This window comes from Oryzias latipes, chromosome 18 (genome assembly GCF_053564925.1).
Source record: "Oryzias latipes strain Hd-rR chromosome 18, Olatipes_Hd-rR_3.1".
NCBI lineage: Eukaryota > Metazoa > Chordata > Actinopteri > Beloniformes > Adrianichthyidae > Oryzias > Oryzias latipes.
Window position 1 is genome coordinate 21,431,780 of NC_136254.1, and position 21,143 is coordinate 21,452,922.

Genomic DNA, 21,143 nt, shown 5'->3' on the forward strand with positions numbered 1-21,143 from the left:
ATGCATCAGATTGAAGTGGAGCAGGGAGACGGTTCCTTGTTTCTATGTCACAAATACAAATACTTTTTCAAACAGCACTTTATTTTTAATATCCTTCTGATGCACATCAATTTAAATAAAGAACTACTCAGAAATGTAATTTTTAGATCAATTTTCTTTATGTATGTCCTCTGTTGAGAAAAAGTCCACCAGAATGTGTTAAAAATACCAAAAGCATCATTTTCATCGGAATGGACCTTTAAAGAAATGCATTGAAAGGGAACAAAGTGGATTCAGAAAATCTGTGGATGTTTCTGATGTATTCTTACATATAATTTATTTTTCTTTTATGGAGGCCCTAATACTCCCTCATACTTCCCTTTCCTCTGCTAATTGTTAGTATCCTTCCTTATCTGAGTTACTAGAGTGATTTCCATCAAAGTTCCAAAAAAGGAAATGGATCGAACGATTTATATTAGATAACATTTTTACATTTAAACAGGTGCTCTGCTTCACTCCCAGCTGATTCAGAGGAGCGGCTTCCTGCCCTGTAAACATTGCTGAGTCATGCCGGCAGATGTACCTTCCACAGTTTTCTGAAAGGCAAACTAGAACATACCGTCCCATACATGGTCCAGAGGCAAACGTTGGGGAATCGTGTGTGGATGGGGGGGTGACTACAGGAGAAAGGACAGATGCACCGCATCACTTGGGGACACACCCTGCCGGGGAAGTGCTGTAGTGCAGAGGTGGATGAGACGGTGGGAGGGCAACAACAAGCGGCGAGAACAGAGGGAGGGATGCTGAATCAGGGAAACAGCGTGAAAGCCAGGGAGAGGGTGGAAGAGGGGTGCGACAGCTAACAGCTAGGTGGGACGTTGGGTAAAAAAAAAAAAGCAGGAATCCGAAAACATTTCATCCTGATTGTCCAAACTGGATTTAAGAGACTGACTTTGGTGTCAAAACTGTTCCTTTACACATTTCTGGAAGAAAGACGAGCCAGGTAATTTAAATTTACTTTCTTTTTTGTTTTTTGTTTTTACTCAACCCAAGACTTTGAACACGCTTCTTAACTCTGCTCTTGTTTCTTCTGAGTCAGATGGATGTAGATGAGCCAGTGTGTTTGCCCAGGTTGTCCCGGATCGCTGTGTGTGGTGGTACCCATGGCAACGAATTGCCAGGAGTCTACTTGGTGAGAGACGTGCTAAAGTTGCAGAGAAGAGCCTCGGAGGGAGAGGAGGATGACGGCGAAGAGCACACATCCATGCTAACCGTGCTGTCCAACCCGAGGGCCGTCCAGCAGTGCCGCCGATACACAGACACCGACCTGAACCGCTGCTTCACCCTAGCCACCCTCAAGTGAGATGATGAGAAAAAAATGCTGTCCACCCTCAAGGATCTGTTTGTGATCAAGTTTTTGTCTCTCAGCGGTCCCACATCGGACTCGCCCCCCTACGAGGTCCTCCGGGCCCAGGAACTAAACACCATGCTCGGTCCTAAAGGTGGTCCAGGAGCTGTGGATCTGGTTTGTGACCTTCATAGCACCACAGCCAACATGGGCCTGTGCTTCATCGCTTACTCAGACTGCGACTGGATCTGCCTGCACATTTTCAAGCACCTGCAGGTCTGTGAAACTTCTCCCTTTTCACTGTCATCTTTTTTTCATTTATGATAAATCCATGTTTTTTCGGTTAATGTAACCAATGAATTCCCATTATTTCAGAATTTATTGGAATTTAGTTCTGAGGTGCATGTCATTTTTAAAGACCCACTCCAATGAAAATGGTCTTTTTGGAGAAGGAGGACATATATTAAGGAAATTAAAGCCTAAAATGACATTTCTGAGTATATTTATTCAAATTTTTGTGAATCAGATGAGGAACGGATCATATTGGTGACATGGAAAATACACATTATTTGAATGCAAACATGAAATAGTTTCTATTGTATTTAAAATATGTGTAAGAGTATTTTATTTTGCTCTATTGCATTTGCATGAGTCGTGTCAAGCGTTTTAAGGATTATTTATAAGAGAATACATTTATTTTAAAAGTATGTATTTTCAATATTTGTCCCTCTTGGAGATCAAATTGAATTTGCACTTTTTTTTCAGAGACGAATGCCAGATACACCAATGAGATTCATCCATCTTGGCATTTCAGGGAAGGAATCATACTCTCTTGATTCTGTTGGAAAACATGGATTTGGTAAGTTTAAAGAGAGAAAAAAAACTACAAGAGCTGACTATTTTTTTAAAATGGTTTATAAAACAACTAAGCCAAAGTGTAGAAAAAAAAAAAAAAAAGCTTAAAAAATAAACAGTTTGTAATAACATCAACACATGACAGAGGTGGTTTTACTGAAAAGGTGTGGAAATCCTGGCTGTTGTTAGCATATGAGTGAATGAAGAAGCCAGCTTTTATAAGCAATGAACGCGGAGAAAGGAGGTAAACCAAAAAGAGCAGAAGCTCCAACATGGAGCCTTGTGGCATCCCAAATGATGTTGAAGAGTTGAGGATTACTATCTGAAGCTGGTCCTAAAGCTGTACCACTGTGTCCTTTCTAGCAGTCTTAATCATTTGGTTTGGATGTTTTCAGTCTATCAGAAGCTGGAACCACCTGACTCAGCAGTACAGTAGTCACAGCAGGATTGTAGATCTTCAGGAACAGGGTTGGGAAGCCCCGAACACTAACAAAAATGACCACCAGCTAGATCAAGTTTATAGGATGTTCACACAGAAATGACCTCGACTCAAAGGAGCCTAAAAAAAGAAATCCATAATCAAGAAACCAAACCTGAATGTCTCGACTTCCTGCAGCCATGGAGATCGGCCCTCAGCCGCACGGGGGGGTCAGATCGGACATCTATGCGGTGATGAGCGCAGGCGTGCGGCACATGCTGGACTGGGTTGGCCTCTTTAACTCAGGTACCCGCTTCTTGTGAGCATTGTTTGAAGCTGTGGCTTGTGCTTCAGCGCTGCCCTCTTCTCATGACAGGCGCTGTATTTGAAGGAGGATGGGTGGATGTGTTCACCCTGGTCAAAAACATCGACTACCCCAGGGACAGCAAGACTCACAACATCACAGCAGCCATTCACTCTCATCTCCAGGTATGTCCTTGTAGGAATGTGAGAATTCAAATATCCTCACTTGAAGTAGATAAGCTAACATCATCTCCTCAAACACAAGCTACAATCTTTTTTAAACTGCATTTTTTTTAATCTGCTCATGATTCACAAGAATTTGGATAAAGAAATACTCAGAAATGCAATTTTATGCGGGAATTTCTCTCTATATGTCGTCCGTCATCAGAAAAATGGCAGAAGAACATGTTAAAAACATGAGTCTGTAAAAGCTTTTTTTCTTTTGTCCTCAGTGATTTTATTCAAGTCCTGGAGTAACTTATCAATTAGCAGCTAGTGAATCATTAGTCCTCCTGTCAAATGATTTACGGCATAATCAGCAGGACATGAATTTAACAGCATCCATTAATTGGTTTTAAAGTCACATGTTTAAAAAGTGAGCTGAAGGAGTCCAGTAAACACATCCCTTTAGAAAAATAGTACACAAAGTTTATTTGGGTATACTTAAGCATAAGTATTGCAAGTCTAATATAGACTTTTTATGTGTTGTGTTTGAGGTAGGCTAACTCAATAATAATTTAGACAAAATTGAAACATTTTAAGTTTCAAAATATATGTTATGTAAAAAGTGAACTTCAAGTAGACAGCCTCACGTTTAGTATAGACTAAGTATAAATGTAGTACACTTAAATAGACTACATTTTGCTAAAGATTAGGGGAAATTTCAAGACAAATATATTTACATTTTTACTGTATAAATTAATTTTACATTAGTTTTCAAAATTTTGTATGTCTTGGTGGATGATATTTAAAAAATAAGATAATTTAAAATTTTTGGTACTTTAAACAATAAAATCCTGACCCAATTATAGTGTCGAAAATGTGTAGAAAATGATTAAAAAGGTATATTTACTGTAGTAAGTTATAAATATTATTCAAAAAAATGTTTAAACTGCTAGTGTAAAATTAACTGTCTGAACTCTAGTTTTATGTTTTGAGAACATGTTTTCTTGTAAAAAAAAAAAGTTTTAATTTTTTTTATGTGTGAAATAGATTTTAATTAATGTTTAAAATTAGATATAAACTTGAACACAATACAGGAAAAAGGTATCATAAACAAACATTTGTGACTTTTTGAATAAATCTAAGGAGTGTTGGGAGCTGTTTAAAGCTTTCAGCAGCTTTTCACTTAAGCTGAGTCGGCATATAGATGTTAAATTTCATCCATCAGCAATCTTTATATTGTGTTTGATGACTGGTCATGAAACACTCAAACTGGATACGGTGTCAACAGATTTCCCTTGTAGAGATTAGCGAGGTGCAGACTTCGTATGTGTCCGCTTGAATGCTTTTCAAGAAACCCAGAACCTGTGAGCCCTCTTAAGCTTTTATTTTGAAACGGGCCAGACAGCAGTTTTATTTTGTGAGTCACGTTTCTCCATTTCTCCTCACAGGATCGAGACTTCTGCCTGCTCCGGCCCCATGACCCCTTGTTCCAGACGTTCACAGGGGAGACCCTGAGGTATGAAGGCGGCGAGCCCCTTTATGCCCTCTTCATAAACGAGTGCTCCTACTACGAGAAGGGCATCGCACTCTCGCTGGCCAGGAAGAGGCGGCTGGCGATCCCCGCCATCCGGGCGCAGACGGAGGAAGAGGAGCAGGCCGACGAGCGGGCATTAACGTCAGAGGAAGAGGAATGAGAGGTGCTTCAAAAAAAAGGAAACATTTTTTTATTCTAACGCACCCTTTAAAAGTTTACGACACAAAGTTTACACGGAGGAGTCACAAACATCACAGGATACAGAGGAGTGAGACGCTTCTTGTGCTTTTAAATGCATTCACAAATATTTCAAAACATGTTTTAGAAAGGACCGTGGAACCTTAATTACATCAAAAAAATACTTTTACTACCAGTTACCATAGCAACATTTGGGGCATGTGCAAAAGGGGAGGGGGTAGCTTATCATAATATGGCCTTTAAATTACATTCATAATGCCAAGGAAGCAAATTGATTGTTTTTTTTCGCTACGGTGGCAACAAAAAATGTAATCCGAATGACAAAAACACTGTTAAAAACAAGTTCACAAGAACAAGTATGAGGTAAACAAAATGTGAACACAACTATGTGGACTAAATCATCCTTTATCTTTAGTTGTACTAAAAAAACGTAACAGAACTTACATGAAAAATACACCAATAACTCAAAATCACTGAAAAGATAAACGACATGTCAATTCAGTACAAAAAAAGGGAAACAGAAATGTGACCTTTACGGAACAAAAAGTAACAACAGTCGCCTTAAAGCTGCTCTGAAAGCGGCTGAAATGACAGATGACGCGTTTTTGGGCTCCCACAATCCTCGGCTGTGTCCCGCACCTTTGTGCATTACAGACAGCTGCTGTTTTTTTTTTTTTTTTAGGTCCCACAATAGGAGAAATCCATCAAACTCACATGGATCTTTGGGTGACATCCGAAATAAAAACCAAAACAAACCTGCAGCCTGCAGTCATTCGTCACACACCAGTCGCACATTTCCTTTGCTGCATGACTGCTGTAAACTATTGGAACACTGTTTGTTGTGTTTTGTCATGTACATCGATCATATTGCAGCCAAGCTGGACAAACGAAATAAAAAGACTAGACAGGAATATTCAGTGTGCGTCTTGAGTGATTGAAGCATTCCACCATTTCAGGAAATGAGTGTGATAACATTTCAGGAAAAACAACAAAAAAGGCTTTTTTAAACAGATCGCACAAACGAAATGCAGCGCAGACGACGAAAACAGAGAAGTTTAAAGAAGAGCATCGGATTGAGGGTGTTTAAAGACTCAGGACTGACCTGGAACAAAGACGACGGGAGTTGGTACCGTTTTGTGATTTTACTTTGTGAAAGGTTTCGGTTTGAAAGCGGTTTGGACCCCCTCAGCTTCCAGGCTCAAGGGGGGCGGCGGGTTCCAACTCTGTGCTTCTGGTTAACATGACACATCAGATACCTGGTTTTTTTCCCCAAACTCTTACATGTCTTGGTTTGTTATTTATGGACGCTTTTTGCTAACAAACAAAAAATAAAAAACACCAACAATCGTAAAAAACTGTTTATCTTCGGCAGTTGTAGCTTCTTTTGTCCTTCTGGACGTAGCAGAGTCCGTGTTTCACGTGTCATTGATTGTTTTTTTTCAGCCACAACATCTCCCTCAATTACCGGTAGGCTTTTTAGATCTTTTAAAGCCATGCCCATTGATGAGCAACATTCAAGCCTTTTTGGATGTTTTATGGTTTTGGATTTTTACTGACATGCTAGATATCAATAAATGTTCCTCCAATACCAAGCTTTTTTTTTTTTGTTTTTGGTAAAAAAAAAAAAAAGACGACGACCTAAAGATAAAAAAAAAAAAAGACTGTAGTGGACTTTCTGATTATGTGCACTTGGAAAACATGCAGATGTACTTGGAAAAAAAAATCATCTTGGCGTCAAAGTTCAGTTATAATGGGTTTGTGAGTCGTCTACGCCACACGGTAGGCGGTCATGCGGTAGTAGTTCTGGCTGTGGCTGCGCGCCGCCCACAGAAGCAGCGCCGCCGCCATCATGTGCAGAGGCGAGGAAACCAGAGCCAGATAGAGAGACCACCCCAGAGAGCCGTCCACCTTATCGGGGAGCACGGAGACCCTGTGGAGCAGGTCCATCCCAGCCAGGTAACAGCACACCGTGGCTAAAGTGCAGAGACCTGCGGAAGAAAAGAAGTTCAGTCAAAACACTAGAGTTTCATCCGCATTTTTGACAGTTTCTACCGGAAGGATCAAATCTGACATCACAAATAAAACAAGAGGAATGAAAATCAGAATTTTTTAAAGTTTTTTAATGCTTCAGTGGAAAAAAGGAAAAAGCCAGATACATCCGGAAATGCTGCAGACTTTAGTTTAAAAATTTGTCATTTGTTGCAGGGATTTTTTGTTCCTGGAAGAACCGTCGTAGGTTCTTCTAATCGCACCTCGTTTCCTCTTAATCTCAAGTATTTTCTGATTCCTTCCCCAGGTAGTGAGGTTCTTTTGAACCGCAACGTCCCGCTTGCTTTCAGCGCTCAAACCCACCCAATGAAGAATGCAGGATGATCTCTACAGAAAACCTTTCAGTGACGCCTGGTGTGTTTACGTAGGAACAATGCAGAACAGTGCGCCTGCTTAAAGAAGCAATGTGAACTATGCCAATACTCAGAAATGCAATTTTGAGCTACATTTTCTTTTCGTCAGAAAAATGCCACCGTTTTCAGAGTTTTAAAATCTAAATCTTTGACGTCACATACAGTAGCAAAAAGCTGCAGACTTATGGGGGGGTGGATACGTCCAAATTAATTCACTGACCCCTGAAAGATTATATAGTGCAGGCCTATCAAGTAATGCAATTCAGAGACATGCTCACTACTACGGCAAATATGCGTCACATTTGCCAAATTGATAAACACAAGGCACTATGGTCTATATACACCTATCTAGTGAGCATAAATGTTTTTTTTTGCAGAGACTTCTGGGAAATTTCCAACTTTGAAATTGTAGATTCAGGCAGCCCTATATAGCACACAAACCGGGGAACGACATGATGTTACAGCTGCTGGTGCGTTGACTAATAAAGTTCTTACAAAATTTGTGATTGCTGCGTGAAAGTCGTGTAAATGATCGATACAACCAGTTTTGGATTTTTGGGAGGTTATAGTTGCAATATAGTTTTTGATTTAGAGAGACTTTGGATGAGTCGGGGGGGGGGGGGGGGGGGTGTACAATTTGTTAAAAATTGAATTTACTTAATCTAGGAAAACTATTTTAATATAAAAGAAAAGGGTTATATACTATATCCTCAGACTATCAAGAGAGTGATGCTCTAACAGCCGAAAAAAATTGATTTGTGGGAGTGCACCCCCAAGGACGCTGTATCGCTCTGAACAAGCATCTGGGGGTGTCGCGCAGGCGGTCTGGTTTGGCTCCAGAGTTTGGAAGCGAGACAAACAAATGAAAAGTACGACATGTTCACTGCACCAAAGTGAGCGCTGTGGAATGTGTTGGTCAGAACTAGGGCTGCACGATATGAGGAAAACTTGCGATATGCGATATTAGTGATCAATATTGCGATAACGATGAATTTGCGGTAAATAAACAAATAGAAAAATAAACAAAAACATCATTCCCATTTCATTGCAACAGTTTAAAAATTATACTCCAAATGACCCTCATCGACATGGGGGACAAACGTCAGGGTGGCTAACCCTGGTCCTCAAGAGCTTCAACCCTGTCTGTTTTCCAATTCTCCCTAGACTGCTCGATAATGATAACCAAAATCAGGTGTGTTCAGTCAATCAGGATGTGAAATCACTTGAGTCAGCCAATCAACAGCAAGCTGGTTAAGGAGAGCTGGAAAACAGGCAGGGTTGAGGCTCTTCAGGACCAGGGTTAACATAATAGGCCTTCTACAATGGGAAGGCGTCCATCTGATTGGTCAAAGCATGAAGGGATTTATTTGATTCGTTAAATGCTTCAAGCTGCTAGAAGATTGTTTTAACACATTTTGGGTTTGCGATTTATTGCGATATTCGCCGTCTTTTGCGATATGCATATTGCAGAGCTGGATATTGCGATAACGATAAATTTGCGGTATATTGTGCAGGCCTAGTCAGAACGTACCTTTTCCCCCTAAGGGTGTTTGCACCCAAGAAAAGTCTGACTCACCTGGAATAATTCATATTTCAGTGTCAACACTTCACGTCTTCTCACACAAACTTGATATTTTTCTTTAGATCTGGTTCTGGTAATTGCAAATAGTTTCAAACAACTCAAATTCCAGATAAAAAACCAGCATTTTAAACATAGCATAAATCGTTCAGATGACTCATTTAGGCATGATTTATCACTAAATGCAGTAATTAGCAGGGCTTGTTCCTCGGGGCGCACTGCTCTGCATTGTTCCTGCGTAAACACACCCGGCATCACTGATAGGTTTCTGCAGAGATTTATGAGGAGCTGCACCCTTCAACAAAAGCATGCGGGACGGTGCGTCCTGAGGATGGGGGTTCAAAAGCATTTCACTATCTGAGGAAGGAATCAAAAAAAACTTGAGATTAAGAGGAAACAAACATACGACGGTGCTTCAAGAAGTCCCAGCAACACATTTTATTTTTGAACAAAGCTCGGTTTTTTGCCCCACGGAGTGCAGGGCGGCGTATCAAAGCAAAGATTTTACATATGTTTAGTGCGTTTAAAAAATTAGTGCAATTACAGCTAAACCGTGAACTCAGAGCTTTAAAAATGTAGAAATATGCTTAAAATATAAAAATACACTTGGATATGTTAAATGTGGCCATCTTCAATTATTCTGCAAAAGATATTTTTAGGTTATAAAGCAAATCTCCAGATGACCATCCATTTGTTTCTTTAAAAATGAAAATTCCTAATTATTAAGCACAACAAAAATTGAAAGTACCATGAATAAAAATGGCCATTTGTTGAATTGCTAGGATTTTGGAGGTCAAATTCACTGAAATCAAAAGCATCTAAATAGGTCAAGTTACATTTTAACATGGGACCTCCTTTTTTTGTAGCAGCTTCACAACTCTTGCATCCACTGAACTTTTTGGAGGGTTTCTGCTTGAATTACGTTGCAGGATGTCAGAATAGCCGCTGTTAAGGCCCGTACACACCGGGACTAATTTCGCCAACGTTTAACGCCTCGTGACTAAACAAAGGGCACGCGTCAAAGCGTCACTTTTTAAAAAACGCCTCGGGTTCTTTTTTTTGGTTCGACGCGCCACGTCGAAAACTATACGACCAATGAGAATGGCGCTTTTGCACACGTGTCTGGAGCTTCTGAAATTACAGTAAAACACAACTTGGGGGCGCTCAAACACAAAACTGCCTTTCTGAGCACATATACCAGTGAAGAAGATAGACGTCAAGTAGCGTCTACACTGCCGCGAAAAAATAATGACGGACATTATAAAATATCCCCGAACCAACTGGTGCTTAAAATATTCATGTTTTCTTTGTTTGATTCTGACAAGCGCGTAAATACTTGCTCTCTTCTTCTGAGTGAAAAGCGACTTTAAGAAGCGTAAAGTTGCGCAGCGCCACCTTGTGTACAGGAGTATTTCTGTTTACATTAAGCGCCATCTAATGTCAGGGAATGAAATTGCATGTTCACTCGGCTCATCGTCAGCGAAAATCGCCTGGGTGTGAACACAAAAAACGTGTTGAAAAACGCTGGCGAATATTCGTCCCGGTGTGTACGGGCCATTAGGGAGTGAACTGGCTCCCTCCCTCAGAGATCTTTTGTTTGAGGATGCTCCAAAAGGTTCTCAATAGGGCTGTGAGGTCAGGAGAGGATGGTAGCCACACCACCAGTTCTTCTTTATCCTAAGACCAGAGCCTGACTTTATTTCCCATCATGCCTTTGTTTACACTTTCTTTTGCTCACTTACAGCCCCTCACAACCCCAAGCCTAGCATTAGCGGTGCAACAAAAATGGCAAGGAATATTGGAGCTATCAAATATCAAAACAGTTTGGACTGTGATGTAGAAAATGAAATTTAACCAGATACCCTATTTATTGGCCACGGGGGCTCAGTTAGTGCTGCTTGTTGCACCGAAATGAGTCTTACCGGCAAGCAAATGGAGAATTCCTATACCCAGAGTAGGGGCCAGGCTTCGGCAGAGACATGCAAGGACACCAGTGAGGCCGGCCAGAACCACCAGACCCAGGGACCCCAGAGGCAGCAGAAACTGACACCTCCACAGGTCTTCACACACAGAGAGACTTGTTAGGTAGACAATATTATTTCTGAGGGGAACTTTGGAGTTTTGTGGAACCTACATGTGCGAATCATGTCCTCCCCACTGTTGTGGTTCCCCGGTTCTTTGTATTTGGGGGTGAACTGCTCCGGTACGGTAAAGCTTCGACAATGCAGCTCCATCTTGAGATCTGAAAGATCAAAATCAGCCGTGGTTGGAAAATCTGTTTTGAATGATACAATCACTGGATCTATCTGAAGATCTCAGGTTTGGTTCCCAACATGTTCCCATGTTGGTTCCAGGTATCAACAGACCTTTGATTTAAAGAGTCGATATGCCAAACAAGTTGTTCAGTGTTTGGAGCTCATTTTGGAGATAGAGATATTCTTTATTGATCCCACGTTGGGGGAATTCAGTTGCTACAGCAGTTCAGTGCAAAAAAAAAAAAAAACAACGAAGAGAGCTTGGTGCAGTTTTCAAATGGACCAACCTGGTTCCTTGTACCACAGAGGGGTGGTGGGAACGAACACACACCGCCACCAAAGGCCCGTCGTCCCGTTCAGACGGAACAGAGTGTCGCTGTAGGTTTTCTCGTCGAACTCCCCCTCCATGAACTCCTCGTAGAGGGACCGCAGCTCGGACAGGTTGGCCTCTCCGCGCACGGTGGGACTGCTGTACTGGTACCAGTGCTGCGTCCCAATGGCCACGGAGAGGTACACGGTGGCCAGCAAGCTCAGCACGCAGGCGATGACCAGCGCGGTGGCGTAACGGTTGTCCACCATTGTTCACCAACACAGACGCGCGTCAGCGGGGATTAACTAAACCGACAATTTAATCGGCGGATAAATATTTCTCCGTTCTCTCTCAGCCTTGAGACCCAGACATTATTTACGGTGGTAAAGGTCAAGTGTTTATGTCACTGATTAGAAGTTCATAGTTTAAATGGACGGACGTGGGCAGCTCTGCAGCCCGCGTCCGTAAAGCACCATCTGTTCGCTTGTCCCACTTCCACAGACTGGATGATGATGGGCCGACTCCGCGACAACAATCCCGCAGCTCAAGTCCAGAATCACGACTCTCCCAACCACAGCAGGAAAGTTAAAACATACATTCAGAGAACGGCGTTCAAGCCAGCGGGGAAATGGAAAGGAAAATCTCAGGGGTCTCCTGTGGACGGCGGGGTGACGCCGGGTGCGCGGAGGCTACTCCTGAGATGTAAACACACTAATCTCCTGGAGACATCCACTTCCGGTTCCGCTGACCGGCCGGCGTCATGCGTTTAGCTAGCCTCACATTGTCTTCAGTTGATAGGAAAAGAATTTGTGCTTCGAAAAATACAAAGGCTAAAAAACAAACAAACATTAACATATGTAAACTTTTTGGATTAGTAAATTAACTCCCGCATTTCTGTTTTTTTTCTTTTCCATTTTTTATTTTTAGTTTCACATTCATTTCCTTCTATGATTGCTTTATTAGGTTATTAAACACTAATTTAAAAAAATATATTACTTACATGTTTGGTCTTAATAGTTAAGATTATCAAGATAAAAACTATTTCATTCTGTATTGTTATGTCGTAATTGTCTATTGTATCTTGCAAATGACAAATAAAATATTGATGCGAAAAGAAGCAGTTTTACTTATTAAAATTGTGAATTTCAAACACGTCACATTCAAGACATGACTTAATATTGAGCTTATTATTGCAGAGGATCAGCTGGTATGTCGCTTGGAGCGGGAAAACGGGAGCCGAGCTGTCAGCCAACTGAACCATCAATCAACTGACTGCACTACAGAACAGTCCGTTTCCCAAACACCACACGACTCCGTACAGCCTCAGAGAAAAGGAGGCAGAATGAGAAGCTGACTGCATATTCTACTGCCCCATCATTAAGCCCATTTCTTTTGAACACACAGTATTGAACATCACACAAGTGTTAACATCCTCTCCCCTTCTCACACTCATGGTGCAACAAAAAGAGACAAACATAACAGGAAGTATTAACTAAGGGTGGAACAACAAAACACCCATTTGAAAAGAAACATGAGCAAAATAAACATCCACTCTCAGCCCTATTTTGACTTGGGGATCGCATCCCACAATGCCCCGGTGCCAGCAGACCCAACGTGCACATGACCGCCACTACAATATGGATATTTGTTGATTACATGAAGGAGCTTTAGATGCCTTCTTTTTATAAAAATGCATTTACATTTATATATTTGGATTCTTTTGAAGATTGGTTCAGTTATCGGACTTTTACAGATGAATAAAAAACAAATGATCATTTTGAAGGTCCTCCATACTTGAAACATTACTGAACTGAGCAGTTTCAGTAAAGATTTAAAGGGCTTATATCTGTCATGGTTTTAGGTTTTTCTGCTTTTGTGTTAAAGTTGGTTTTTGTTCTGTGATGTTTTAAGTTAACTTCCTGTTTTATTTTGTAGTATTTCCTGTTTTGTTGATGTTTTGAGTTTTACCTTGCCCCATCAGTCCTGAGTGTTTCCACCTGTGTCTTGTTGCCTTGTATGTATTTAAGTCCTGTCTTTCCCTTCCTCCTGTGCTGGTCCATATTCTGTTTTTCCCTGGTTTAGTGTGTTTCGAGTCTCTAGCTTCTAGCCTCTAGCCTGCCGTATGCAGTGGTTTTTGGTTTCTAGTTTATGTTATTAAAATCCTTCTCCCTGCAAATCTCCTGCCTCCTCATCCTCACTGCGCCTGGGTACTCCCTCATCCTCTTTTCGTTACAATATCATGCTAAATCTTCTTTTTTGAGTTTTTCAGTGTATTATAATGTTAATTCTTCACACAAAAACAACCCCCAATGATGTATTTTGACCCATTCACGCATTTCTGAGTTTTTCTCTATAAACCTGCACCAGCTCCTACCAATCCACGAAAACGAGCGGGCTCTCACATTGTGACATCACAAAGTGGAGAACAGCCCTTTCCAGTGACGGTCTGTGCTGGTTGACTGCACATCATGAAATGGGTGTCCACAAGAAGCAAAAGAATGTGCCTCACAGATTGATTGCGTCTTACTTGCAGGTAGGAAAATGAACTGCGAAAATAACCAACATGTCATTTAAAAAATCGCTCTTTAGTCTGCCAAAGGTACCTGTAATATATTATCGTTTGTATGGATATAGTTAATTCTGAAAGGTTTAAGGATAGTATGGGGTAAGGAATCTGTCAAAAAGAAACACATTCCTAAAGACAAATCTGTGCACAAAGCATTTGTGCACAACTTTGCAGAAAAATATGAATACATTTGTGTTTTACGCTTAACATGTCTGTTGTGAATACGATTTGTCTTTGTCTTGAATACGAAATTTGCCGTGTCATGGGGTCACTGGCATATACATTAAGTCAGGAAAGACAGATTGTTCAAATTTGTGTATTCATATTAAAGTTTATTTATTAACCTGAAATGAATTAAAACTTTTTAAACCCACAGTGGAATAATTATTTTGTTACACTCTTGTGTTAAGACACTTTATTATCAACACCCCATCTCCCCCATCTGAACCCCTTATCCTCCATCTTTAGCATTCCACTCTTTCCCTCTCTTTTCTTTTTTCGGTCCAGTCCAACAAGGAATGCAAATAAACATAATTATTATAAAAAATCTTTCCCTCAAAAACTAAAGGGGTTTATACAAAGATACACTCTGTTTGTCTAAAGATTCCTAACCCCCTATTGCACCCGTAAAATCTGTCCAAACTAAGAGGCCTTTAGGTCTGATCCACTTGCTCAGCTGCTAGACAGGACAAGTTAAAAAATACATAACTAAATAAAACCACTGCTTAAACATCATACTTTTTATTAATTTATTATTTTTTGTTTCTTTTCAATTACTTTAGCCTTCAAATATTGGTATGCTGTAAATAATAATAATAAAACGTTAAGTGAAAAGGATATCCATCTCTTAATGCTGATTAAATGTTAGATCTGGATAAATGACAAAAGTACCAAAAAATAAACAGACACGCAGACAAAAGTGTTTGATTGTCTAAAATATTATTTATTATAGCCTTTCCAGTACAATATCATGTGTTATTTTTTTTACATAATACAGTTTAAAGAATATAACTTTTTAAAAAGATATATATTAGCTCTGTATTCACAAGGGAAAAAATAGGTTTAAATTTAGCGGGAAAAAATGTATCTTTTCATTATAATACTTAAAAATGTGAAAACAAAGCAGATAAATGAAAAAATTAAATTAAAAACCAGTTAGACTGTGGATATAAAATATATTATTGGCTATCATTATATTTATAATAATTTAACAGCATATACAATGTCTTTATTAGTTAGATAATATATTCTCGTGACACAGTAGTGACAAACATTTCATTCAAGACAGAAGTTCAGTAAAATTGAAGATGGAATGTTTTCTATGTTTGACAGGCATATTCCGAGATTTCAAATTAAAGGTTTTTAAACAAGAGAAGTCACTTTTTATTAGTACTTAAATATTTACCTTCATTCGTAGATTTTAAGATATGATTAAGGAAAAAGTAGAACGGTCCTTTAAAAGTTTATATTCTTTGCAATTATACATTCATTCCTATTTTCAATGATTAATACTGTAAAGTTGCCTTTATAAATCATCTCCAAGCCAAGTTTAAATACTAATTATCTAAATACAAATTATTTCAAAAAGTTTATATATTTTTTTCTGTGTGTTACAAATATGTTCCTGTTTATTTCATAAACAGCTCAAACTTTTCACTAAAGTCAGCAGAGATGCCATTGCTGACTTGATAGTAGCCACGATGTCATCACCATGCAGAATGCAGTGACGAGACTGATCTTCTGGCGTACTCCATGAGAGAACTCTGTAAATGTTGGGGGGAGGAGATTAGTTGTAATCCCTTATTCGTTTAGTTATTGTTTTTTAACAAATTTCAAAGTAAGACTTCCTTTCACTGAACATACCTGTGCCATCCACAATAATGGAGTTTAAGTCAATGTTGAAGGCAGTGATGTTGGGAGCTGCTTTCATCAGAACGGAAGCGACTTCAAAGTCGGTTGGAACAGATATAGGTTCAAAACGAAGGTCCATAGTGTTATAAATTGACCCATTCCTGTAAAAGTATCATGACATTAACTCATCTGCACACATTCGTTAGGAACACTGGTATGATTTCATTAGGATGATAGAAACAGAATACCTGAAGGATGTCACCGTAATGGAAATGAATGATGTAAATGCTCGTTGAAAGTATGGTTCAAGCTGTGAAAATACAAGACATTGATCAGTGTACATGCATAATTAATATTCTATACCCTTAGATGCAGTCATGGACATGCCTGCACAGCATGAATGTGATTCTGTTTATCTAAAAATCTCAATTTTGTGCAGCTACTGTGACAGCAGAAGTGTTATTTTTGTGCAGTATCCCTATGGTGTTTCTGTATCAAGGGCTAAGTGTGGTTCAATCATATAACACTATGTTGTTGTAGCTCAATAATACTCTTTACTGCTTGAGAATAATAGGTTGAGCTATGAAAAGGTTGTAAAACTGAGTTGACTGGGAGTGTAAATTGCCATATAAATAAAGGTTTGATTGAATCATTAGTCTTTTATTTATTCATATTTCTTTTTGTTTGCAAAATGACTTAATTTTCTGCAAGAGAATAATCACATTAATTGATATATAAGAGACTCTTAGATATATATAAGATACCAGTAGGATTCAATCTTCAAAGAGTTTGAAGCCTACTCATTTTTGTAAATCTTTTTGTAAATCTAGCAAAGCCACAAGTTTTTTTGGCTATTTAATACTATTATTTGTTTAAGATTAACTATTTTATATTTTTAAAGCACATTTTAAAATGTTAAAAATATAAGTAAGATGAATAAAGTTTAGATTAAACTACAAAAGGGGTTAATTCAAATATACACCTAGTGTGTCAAAAGAGTCATAACCCAAAAGTAAAATATGTCCAATGCAAGAGGCTTTCAGCTCTCATCTTTCTGCCAAATTTTCCTAGCCAAATTTAAATATAATTAAACTCCGGACGTGCTGCGTCTGATGCCCAAATCCCACCGCGATGCTCAAAACGCGCTGCCAACAGACTGACACGACATGCCCGATCCTCAAATCGCGCCGCAGGACATCAAATCACCTCTCTACATTGACTTAACAGTTAGACTCGAATCCCCTCATGTGCCAATCATGTTCAGTGTGAGTGCAGCTTTAGGGATATGGTAATCGTTGACTAATTTTGGCCCATTTAAAAAAAAGGGAAAAAAAAGATAACTTACTGTAGTTTTTATCAGTAAAGCTCGTCGTGTAAAAGCTGCAGATGAGGTATTCAGCATATCAGTGGTAAATGTCTCTCCAACAGATCTGAAGATCAACTGTTTTATTTTCACTGCCTTTGTGGTAGCAGCAGTAGTAGTAGTTGTTGTTGTGGGTTTTGAGGTAAGAACTGTTGTGGTTGTTGTTGTAGGGGTAGTTGTAATTCCTGTGTTTGTGGAATTTGAAGTTGTATTTGTTGTGGGTTTATCTGCTAAAATTAAAAACAAAAAAGTTAGTATTTAATTACAAAACATCAAAATTTGTTTATGGGATTGTTTGTGACATAGAGTCTTAGTATCTATACTACAAACAAAACTATTTTTATGTATCATAAATGACTGTTCAAGTAACAAATGAATTATTAAACACTTCTTAAACACATTCTTTGTGATAATAGAATAAAACACTTTTCTTTTTAATTCAACTATGATGTTTTAAGGACATTGTTTTTTTCTTACCTTCTACTGTAAATGAGTCAATTTGTAGACTGACATTGTAAAGAACACTGGAATTTACCGCCCGGATTAAAACTGCCTTAATCTCTTCAGCCTTTGGTACTTCAGCAGATGTCAGAGTATTTCTGAACTCTACTCCAACTTCAACTTGAGCGTAATTCACTCTTACACTGACTGCAGATGACCTGTATGAAAAAAAATGACAAAATCAATTGACTACAACATAACAATTAAATGATAAAATATCTAAAAAATATTGTGAAAAGTTTGTGAACATATTGTGGGTGTTAAAGTTTTTTTGTTTTGCTTTTAGTTTTTTGCCACACACAAAAATAGTTGTCATATAAATGAGCGTAAGAATTAAAAAAAAAAAAACAGTTCAACCATGTAGCTCTTACCGAAATTGAATGACAAAAGATCGCAAGAATTTAGATCCAAATTCAGTTCTGAAGATAATATCAAACTGTGGGAAGAAACATAGTTTAAGAAACAATGTAAATTAACTTTTAATTTTTAGGGGAAAGATTGTATTGAAGTATTGTCATACTCACAGTGGCTACCACTCTTGCTGCAAGTTCTATAAACACAGAGCTGGTTTTATCCAGGAGTCTGGCATCAAAAGGTTCCTCTATAACTGCAGTAACATAAAACACTGGTGGAGGAATTTCCTTTGTGGGAGTTGTAGTAGCTTTAGTAGTTGTATTTGGGGTGGTTTCAATGGTGGTAGGGGAAGTTTTTGTCGGGGACAATGGGGTTGTTTTGGTTGTATTTGCTGCAATCGGTGGATTTTTCGTCAGTGTTGTGGCTGTTATTGGAACAAATGTGGTTACGGTTGTGTTCGGGGAGGCTGTTGTTGTGCGTGTAGTGATGGGCACTGTGGTTTTAGATATGGTTGTTGGAGCGATCTTTGTGGGTACAGCAATTAATAAAGTTGAAGCCCTTGTGGGGATTGAAGGTGTTGTTGGTAATTTTGTAGGTAGAGTTGAGTTTGTTGGGAGGGCACTTTCTGATGCTGGCGAAAATGTGTTTTGACCCTCAGAGGTATTGGTAGGAGTTTGACTAGATGTTTTAGGTACAGCTGTGGTTGCTTTTGGGGCAGCTATGGTGGCATTAGAGGCAGCTGTAGGAGCTGTCAATGTTGCTCTCTTGCTTGTCAGTTTTGATGTGAGGATATTTAGCTCAGTTGTAGTTGTGGCAGTTGTTGCTGTTGTTGGTGCTACTAGGAAAGCTAACAAGAAAAAGACAAAACATTTTCAAAAACTGATCTTTGATAGTGCTTCTTTCTAAAAGTGGCATATTAAATCTTTCTTACATTGACCATCCACAGTGAGAAAATATTTGTCAATGTCGAAGGCTGTGATGTTCAAGGCTGCATTCATCAAAACAGTGGCAATTTGAAGGTTGGTTGGAACAGATGTTGAGTTGAAACTAAGATCCATGGTGTTGATAATAGATCCATTGCTGCAAAGGTAATTCAAGCTTAGCTTATTGGTCAAGAAATACACAAATAAAAATGAAAATATCATAATGCCTTAAATAAATTACCTGAATGAAATCACTGTCAAAAAGAGGAATGAAGGAAATGCCGGATGAAAGTATTCCTTGAGCTGTAAAAAATATATACAGTCTTTTAGTCAATAAATTTTTTCCAAATAGCATAACTACTTTAACTCTGACATTTTTCTTTGTTTCTCATTCAGCATTTTAGTGGGTTTGTCAACACCTCAGAATGCACTCCATTAAAGTACAAATTCTTTCTTAAAAAGGAGTAGCAGAAAATTTGCCAGATTGCCTTAGAGACAAGCAAACCTATGAAAAAAAGTAGCTTTTTTTTACTGTATGGAAAGTACTTTTAAACAATGGAACATTATTTTACTGCAACCAATTTTATTTGAAAATATATATAATTTTGAGTTTGTTCAACTTACTGTTGTGTTGATCAGTTTAGCTCGGTTTATGAATCCCTCAGACGTAGAATTCCCCAAATCAGCTGTGAACTTCTGTTGAACACTTCTGAAAATAAGCCGCTTTCTTGTTACCCCCTCAGCAGTTGGAGAAGTTGTAATTTTTCCTGTCGTCTGTTGGATTGTTGGGGATAAAGCTGGTGCAGTCAGTCTAGCTGTGGTTGCAATGGTAGGTACTGAGGTTGTTTTCCCTGGTGGGTTTGTTCCTGAAGCAGCCTTGCTTGTTAATATATAAAGTGTGGAAAGTTTTGGTGCCATTGTTGTTGAGCCACTCTGAATTCTGGTTGGAGATGCATTTATGGTTGTTACTGGGCCAAATATGGTAGTTTTTGAGGGTTCAGGTATGTCTGCTGTACTAAGCGGAGGAGTAGTTGGAGCAAAACGTTGTGTTGCTCTGGGGCTTGATATTGTTGAAGCAGATGTGAATCTTGGAATTATAAGTGTAGTAATCTTGGATCCTCCTGTTGTTTCATTTATCTCAGTTTTAATTGTTGTAACACTTACAGATGATACTGTGGTTGCTCCCTGCAAAGGTTTAGGTGTGTTTTGTGTGAGAGAAAGTATAGTAGTTGAAATAATATTTTCCATTGTTCCTGGTGCAGACGTTGTTGAGGCAGTCCCAACTGCTGTTACAGAAGGACTAATGGTTGTTTTTTGTCCAGTTGTAGTGGCTACTTCTTCTGTTGGTGTGAGTAATTCTGTAGATATGGGAGTGATCGTTGTGGTTGTATTTTCTGTTGGTATTAGTCCAGAGGTTATTGCTGAAACAGTTATACCTGTTGGTGAAGACAGTGTGGTAACTTGTAATTCTTTTGTAGCTGTACTCTCAGCTCCTGTTGGCAGAATACCTTTGGTTGTTGTTTGTTCAAAAAGAGGTGTTGCTGTAAAATCTGTTTTTTGTGTTGTTTTAGCAATAAAAGGTGAAGTTGTGGCAACATTTTCTCTTGTACGAGATATAATTGTTGATTCCAAAGCAGCTGTGCTTGTTATATAACGTGTGGTTTCTGATGCTGGTGCTGTAGTTGGTGTAGTGCCAACTTGTGTTGCAGAAACAATGATGGATGTGATTTGATCAGATGAAGTTTTTGTGGTCAAAGGTGTTATTACTGTAATTACTGGGGTTGTTGATACAGTTGTTGGTTCATAAGGTGTGGTTGTCTCTGCTTCTGATGTTGTTGAGGTAGCTTCAGCTATTGGAGAAGTGACTGGGACTGTTGTTTGGTCAAATGTGGCGGCTGATATTTCTGCATTTACCAATGTGGTTGATGCAGCACTAGTAACTGAAACACTTTCTGTTGTTGGTGTAGAGAATCCTGATACATCGGCGATTGTTGGTATAACTGTTCTTGACTTCAAAGTTGATTTGACAGTTACTGGAGCAGTGACTACAAGCGTTGTTTGTGTTGTGATCTTGGTTTTTGCTGTGTGTGAAGAAATTTCAGCTTTTGTTGCAGAAGTGACTCCAACTGTTTTTTGGTTCAATGTTGCGGCCGTTCTTTCTAGAGGTTTAATTGTTGTGAGCTCAGCAGTGGTTGATGTGGTAGATGAAGTTAATGAAGCTGTGGTTGTTGGTGTATTA

General features: G+C 39.0%; 2 protein-coding genes and 1 long non-coding RNA gene across 4 annotated transcripts; 1 reads left to right on the plus strand and 2 right to left on the minus strand.

Moving 5' to 3' along the window:
* Window positions 1–667: 667 nt before the first annotated feature.
* Window positions 668–5,707, plus strand: acy3.2 (aspartoacylase (aminocyclase) 3, tandem duplicate 2). The gene is made up of 7 exons (XM_011487466.4): window positions 668–982; window positions 1,079–1,338; window positions 1,408–1,603; window positions 2,093–2,186; window positions 2,799–2,906; window positions 2,977–3,089; window positions 4,517–5,707. Exons 2-7 carry the CDS (start codon window positions 1,079–1,081, stop codon window positions 4,760–4,762), a joined length of 1,017 nt encoding a protein of 338 aa, XP_011485768.1. The 5' UTR covers window positions 668–982; the 3' UTR covers window positions 4,763–5,707.
* Window positions 4,777–12,093, minus strand: LOC101155641 (claudin domain-containing protein 1). The gene is made up of 4 exons (XM_004079783.5): window positions 11,324–12,093; window positions 10,916–11,023; window positions 10,704–10,841; window positions 4,777–6,788 (listed from the first exon to the last, which is right to left on the minus strand). The coding sequence occupies exons 1-4, from the start codon at window positions 11,613–11,615 to the stop codon at window positions 6,568–6,570; spliced, it is 759 nt and encodes a 252-aa protein (XP_004079831.1). The 5' UTR covers window positions 11,616–12,093; the 3' UTR covers window positions 4,777–6,567.
* A 2,741-nt stretch (window positions 12,094–14,834) lies between these two features.
* LOC111946348 (uncharacterized) lies at window positions 14,835–20,894 on the minus strand. 2 transcript variants are annotated; one of them, XR_013650818.1, is made up of 10 exons: window positions 19,529–20,894; window positions 19,146–19,207; window positions 18,913–19,061; window positions 18,152–18,828; window positions 17,999–18,063; window positions 17,604–17,785; window positions 17,109–17,353; window positions 16,012–16,073; window positions 15,776–15,924; window positions 14,835–15,675 (listed from the first exon to the last, which is right to left on the minus strand). It is a non-coding gene; the product is annotated as an uncharacterized LOC111946348 (long non-coding RNA). The 2 variants fall into 2 exon arrangements; XR_013650819.1 differs by having other exon boundaries at window positions 17,109–17,356; window positions 19,529–20,756.
* Window positions 20,895–21,143: the final 249 nt, after the last annotated feature.